The 6,306-nt window shown below is 55.9% G+C and overlaps 1 protein-coding gene across 1 annotated transcript in view; it reads right to left on the bottom strand.

Annotated features, from left to right (window-relative positions):
- TMPRSS3 (transmembrane protease, serine 3) overlaps positions 1-6,306 on the bottom strand; it is a 19,525-nt gene that overhangs the window by 12,231 nt on the left and 988 nt on the right. Inside the window, 3 exon segments of the mRNA XM_011372853.1 lie at positions 1,293-1,466; positions 1,807-1,923; positions 2,757-2,867. Of these exon segments, the coding sequence (XP_011371155.1) occupies positions 1,293-1,466; positions 1,807-1,923; positions 2,757-2,867 (402 nt within the window).

The following is a 6,306-nucleotide window of genomic DNA, read 5'->3' as shown; positions in this document are numbered from 1 at the left end:
TGGGACGGGAACCCGGGTGGCCCGCTTGACAGCCTGTCCTTCCTTAGTCCCAGGCGTCTGACACAGGAGACACGGAGCAGAGGAGGACTTTCCAGAAAGAGCAGGAAGAATAAACAGACAAATATGGAAGCAGCACACAGGGAAGGAAAGCAAAGCCCACGGTGGGGAGATGGGCGAGGCCGAGGGACAGACTCCCCCGAGGGCGCTGGCTCGGGCTGGGGGGGACCGGCCCGGCACGGGCCACGGAGTCCTGCAGGACGGAGCAGGGAAGGCTGCCCAGTGAGTCTGGGGAAGGGCCTGGGGGGCGTAAGTCCTGACGGGAGCTTTCAGTGCGCGTGTGCGTGCGTGTGTGCACGTGTGTGAAATGCGATGTGTGTGCATGTGTAATATGTGGGGGGGGTGTGGTACGTGTCTGATGTGTGTGGTGTGTACCGTGTGTGTGGTGTGGTGCGTATTGTGTGCGTGTGTGGTGTGTGAACTGCTGAGCGGGACTCGTGGCTGATTCTAGAACCTCCTGGAACAGGGATGCAGGCTGGATGGCCTGTGAGGTGTCGCCGGCTGCGGAGACGGGCACCGAGAATAACAGCATCAAGTCTGAGGGCTCAGAGCAGCAGGGCTTGAATGGCCTGACCGGCTTCCTGAGGTACGAACAGGGTGCGCGTCCACGTCCACCCTGGCCCCACGCTCATGTCCTGCGAGGCATATGGAAGCAGAAGCCTTCCTGCTTTGAACCCAGGAACATGAGCAAAGAGGGGAGGGTGACACTGTGGCCTCTCGTGGAAGATGGCAGGTGTTGGGAACGAGAGGAGCGGGAGGAGAGCAGAGGGCACAGAACTAGGGTGGACACATGTCACCCGCTGCAAGAGGTCACACCACCAGCGGCAGACGAGGTCACACCGCCAGCCGCAGACGAGGTCACACCGCCAGCGGCAGACGAGGTCACACCGCCAGCGGCAGAGGCTGACCGGCGAAGACCCCGCTACGGTTCTGTCTTCGACACGCTGCTGGGCAACCGCTGAATAATTGCGCTTTCACCAAACGGCTAACTTTTCACATCGGGTTCTCTGGGGCCCTGGGGGAGTGTGCCCGGATGAGCCGTGACCTGCGGGGCGGGGCTGTGGCCTGAGGAACTTGGGGTTCGTTCAGCTCTGAAGCTGTTCACTGCGCGTTTGCATCTGGGTGTGCCCTGGGACACACCAAACGTGCCACTCCCCACGTGACCCGGAGCGGTGGCCGGGCGTGCCGCGCCCGGTGCGCACGCGCCCCGCTCAGCGGCCCTTGTCTTGCTTCACCGTGGTCACCGCTGGCGTTTTGCCCACCGTGGGAAGTCCCTTTCCGTTACCTTGGAAACCCCAGCTGGGCACAGGCGACGCTGGCGTGGTGGCCCTTCCAGTCGTCAGTGCACACGGTCCTCCAGGCGGCGTCTGTGAACACCTGGAGCACGCCGCCCTGACCGCTCACGCGGACTGGGGGCGCCCGGGCACAGCGGTCATTAGCGCCTGCGGCCACAGACTCCTCTGCAGCCGGCGCAGACCCCTCCCGGCCGGATCCGAGCTGCTCCTGGCCCGTGGGGCCCCCACCCCAGGGCCCCGCCACTGTCTGGGCCCCAAGCTCCCTTGGGGGGCTCTTCTTCTCGCTCACGGGGCCTCCCCAAGCGAGTCCAAGCTCTGCGGGGCGCCCCTCCCTCAGGCCGGCCCGGGGGCTCCTGGGGCGAGGCCGGCCGGACCGCAGGGGAGGCCCTGACTCGCCAGCAGCACCCGCGGGCGGGAAGGGCCGGGCGGCCGGGCTGGCTGCTCCGCGTCTTACCGCATCGGAACTCGTCCTCCCCGTCCTTGCAGTGGAAGACCCCGTCGCACCGGGCCGTCAGGTCGATGCACTTGAAAGACGACCGGCACCGGTACTTCCCCGAGCAGTCGAAGTGGACTGAGGGCCGGAGGGGGCGAGCGTTAGCGGAGGCCCCGACCCGGGCAGCGCCCGCCGCTGGCCACCTGCCACGGGGCCCTGGCCGGCCGTCAACAGCCGAGCCTGCGTTGAAACGCGCCTCTGTCTCCCAGCCCAGTTTCTGTTCCAAATTCCAGGGGGTGGGGCTGCCGCACCCCACTTGGCCCCGCTACATGGCCTTGAGCCATGACCAAGATGAATTTAGACGCTGGAGGGCTCAAGGTCAAGAGAGAGAGCATGACTGTGGCGGACCAGCAGAGCCGGCCGAGCGAGGTGGCCTGGCTGAGGGCTCTCACCCCAATCTGTCTCCCCCCTGCTGTCTCTGACTCTGGGCAACAAGCGAAGGCGCTGTGGGCCACATGGCCGAGTGGGTGGGGACTTAAACGGGCCTGTGATCGGTCATTTGAAAGAGAAAATGGGAAACTGTTCCCTATCAGAGACCATCCACACGACTCACTTTCTCAAAAGCCACAGGCACCGTCTTTGAAAAAGAGCAGATGTGCCTGGCCTCGCATGAGTGGCCTCCTTGTCTCGTCCACCCAGCCCCGCTCCCCGCTCCTGCCCTCGGGATTCTATTTCACCAGCTGCCTTTGGAGACTTCTAACTGGGCAGCTTCTGTGGTGACAAAGCCCCGAGCCTGGCCAACGGCCCCTTCTGGGCCCCAAGTTGGCTTTACATTCACGCAGGTAAATGAAATTCAAAGTCGGCCAACTCAGGAGATGCTCACCTCCGGTACAGTTAAGGCTGGGGGCTCATGAAAGTTTAAGTGCCTGGAGAGGCAGTTGAGAGCCTACTAAATAATGAATCGTACTCACCGCCCAGACCAATGGCCAGAGCTAAGATCAGTGCGATGACCCCGATGACGATGACTGGGAAGAACTTCAGCGGCAGCAGCGACAGGATCTGGGCAGCCACCGCGTCTGCATCTGAAAAGCAGAAGGCGCAGGGCAGAGCAAGAAGCCACAGCACGGCAAACTTCGGCAAAGAGGAGCTTAAGATTCGGCTGCTCCAGCCCAAAGGAAGTCGTCTTCATCTAGAGAAAGGGCACCGACCAGGGGCGCGTTCTCCGGAAGTTCAGCCCCGCCCTCTCTGGTGCTGGCCCATGTCTGTCCATCCTGAGTTCGGGGAGCATGGTGTCATGTGTTGAATTGCATCCCCCAAAAAGATGTGTTGAAGTTCTCACCACTAGACCCGCAGACTGTCATCTGATTTAGAAATAGCGTGTTTACCGAGGTGATGAAGTTCCAGTGTAGGCCCTAATGTGACGGGTCCTCACACAAAGGGGAAATGTGGACACAGAGATAGACACACAGAGAAAGAATGTGACATGAAGAGACACAGGGAGAGGCTGGGTGACAATGACGGCAGAGACGCGGGTGATGCATCTATAGGCCAAGGAATGCCAAAGATCGCCGGCAAACCACCAGGAGCCAGGGCGAGTCACGGATGGGTCCCCTGCAGATTTCAGAGGGAGCAGGGCCCTGTCCACACCCTGGTTTCGGACTTCTGGCCTCCGGAATGGTGACCTCTGCTGTTTTAAGCTACCTCGTTGTGGCACTTCGTCTCCGTGGGCCCAGGAAGCTAACGAAGAGTGGAAGGAGACACTGGCTCGTGAGGACGTTTCCAACAGAAGCCAGCGACACGTCGGATGGGGCACTTGGAGGAGAGGGAGAGCTGGGACCTCTGAAGGGGTCACCAGGTGACATAGCCGACTGTGTTCCTTGAGTCTCATGCACAGAGACACCGATGGCCTCGGTTCCATCTTTCAGAAGATGTTGGCAGAGCAAACAGCCTTAGAAGACAGAGATAGTGTCTTGTTCCAGAGCAAGGGGCAGGTTTATTTACTGTTCAACTTAATAAATATAATGTCTTCCTTTGGGGAAAATTTTGTACAGGTCTGCTCGTGGCCCACTATTAAGATTCCGGTTTCCCTTAGCTGGGGGTTCCTCGGCTGTAATGCAGATCTGCTGTGTGTGCAACGCACACCTGGGCTGCCACAGGTCATCACCTCCACGGGATCTGGCGGGCAAGGGTAACTGACGCGAACAGGGTCTGCGTGGCTGTCATGCTGTGAGCAACAACGTCCTTTCTGTCTGACCCGGAGTCTCGTGTCTTCTGCCGGCACCCATGGAACCGTGGCAGGCGGACTCGCTAGCTCATGAGGAGGGTGAAGCCACAGACCCTTCCCAGTTTTCAAATGAAGAACCAGGGAGACAGGAAAAGCATTCAAATACCCAAAAGTACAACCAGGAGAATTTCCGTCAGCACCCTTCGCTCTTCAAAGAACGGGCCATTTCTTGCAAATTATCTCATCGATCCTGAAAAAACATCTATGCCTATGTTGTTTTCACTTAAAATTAGGAAGGTGGGGATGGACAGAGGGGAGGACGCCTTCCAAGAGTCACACCATCACTCAGGACAGAGACTGCCCCACCTCGCTCCGCCCGGGCTCCGAGGTTTTGAGCAGAGACGGTCCCAAGGAAGAACCAGAGGGACCTGTCCCTCCACCCTTCTAAGCCCACAACGTCGCCCTCTGGGAAGAGGCGGAATGGGAGGGAAAGGGAAGATGTGAAGGGAAGTTGGGGAACCCAGCAGCACACAGCCCCCCGTGACCGAGACCAACACAGCGAGAAAGGAGAGGCAGACGGCCAGCTCCTCGCTTGAGCCTGGGCCAGTGCTTTGCTCGTGGATGCGTTCCCAGCACCTGGTGCCTGGCAGTCCTTGATAAGTGTTAGTAGAACGAATGAATGAACGAATGAATGAATGATGATAATGAAGGAGGTTTTATCTCAGGGTTAGAGACCAGTTCCTCGCAGGGCAACCAGCGCGTGGTCTTGAGTGAGCCGAGCTGACACCTCTGGCCATGCTTGTCACCCCTCGGAAGCCTGCACCAAGAACGCCCCCGGCGGAGAAGTCCGCCCGGCATGCACACTTTAAAGCGGCAGGAACCCCAAGAATGACCTCTCCCCTTTCCAGTTGTTCACTATCTGAGCCGGATTTAAGAAACGAGTCCGCACCGTAGAGTCAAAGAGTATTGTTCAGGTAGAGCGTGTGTGTTGGTGGCCCCCGCGGGCACTGCTGTGGCCCCCTCCCTCCTCGGGCTGTCTCTGAGGGCGTGCCCGCAGTAAAGACGAGATGCTTAGGGTCTCGGCCAAGGAGGAATCCAAATGATAAGCAATCACAAAAGAACCTTCGCTCTCCCAGAGATGGGGAAGCCGTAAATTAGACATAACTTCATAGCACGTTCGCAATGACATCATCATCGTCGTCACCGTCACCACGGTCATCACCGTCACCACATCGCCATCGTCACCACCATCATCACCGTCACCGTCACCGTCAGCATCGTCAACATCGTCATCATTCCCACTGCAGTCCACAGAGAAAGGAAACGGACCTCCACCCATAGTCAGTTGGCATACGCATGGTGTAAACTTTTGGAGAGTCGCATTTGAATTACGTACCAAAAGCTTAAAAACAGACGGGATTTTTAACCTAGCAATTCCACTTCTAGGAATTTATCCTAAGACATCGTCATAGATGCACACAAATTTCTACCTACAAGGGGACTTAGAAGAGCGGCATTAAAATATCGATGCACAGGAAACAGCCTAAATGACCAACGGAAGGAACGGGTGACAACAAATGGTATAGAGAATAGTTAAATAATAAAGGGGTCAGCAAACATTTTCAAGAAAGGACAAGACAGTGCATATTTTAAACTTTATAACTACTCAGCTCTACTAATGGCATCGAAGCTGTCATAGACAAGTGTGAATACACGGATGTGTCTGTGTTTCAATAAAACTTTATTTATAAACACAGGCAATGGGCCAGATTTGGCCCATGGGCCGTAGCGTGCCAACCCCTGAAGAATGTTTAATTATCTAATGCCATGAAAAGATGAACATGATATTGTTTAGTTAAAAAGAAAAGCTTCAAAATAGTCCAACTAATGCATGTCATTCCAAAGGGAACTATAGATACTTTGATAAGAAAAAGGCGAGAAAGTCCATATAAAGTGCCGATAGGGTTACCTCTGGGTAGTGGTAAAATGGTGGGCAATTTTTAAAAATCTTTTTGATCGTATTTTCTAAAATTTCTATGATGAACAATACATTATTTTATTTAAAAAGAAAAGTTTTCAAAAGCTCTCGTTCTTCCCACTACTAGGAATTAACCATGAAGAAATCATCAAAAATTCGCACAGAGGAATATAGTGCCATTCACGTTTATGTGATTATATTAAAAATATTAGAAACAATGACACGTCAAATGATTTAATGGCTATGTAAATTACGTGTCTGCTTGTTGGAATGTGGCGATGCCATAAAAGATGCATTTATAACGACCCAGTGGCACACG

This window comes from Pteropus vampyrus, unplaced genomic scaffold (genome assembly GCF_000151845.1).
Source record: "Pteropus vampyrus isolate Shadow unplaced genomic scaffold, Pvam_2.0 Scaffold214, whole genome shotgun sequence".
In the NCBI taxonomy this organism is placed as follows: Eukaryota; Metazoa; Chordata; class Mammalia; order Chiroptera; family Pteropodidae; genus Pteropus; species Pteropus vampyrus.
Note: the sequence above shows the minus strand (reverse complement) of the source record. Positions and strands in the feature narration are given on the sequence as shown.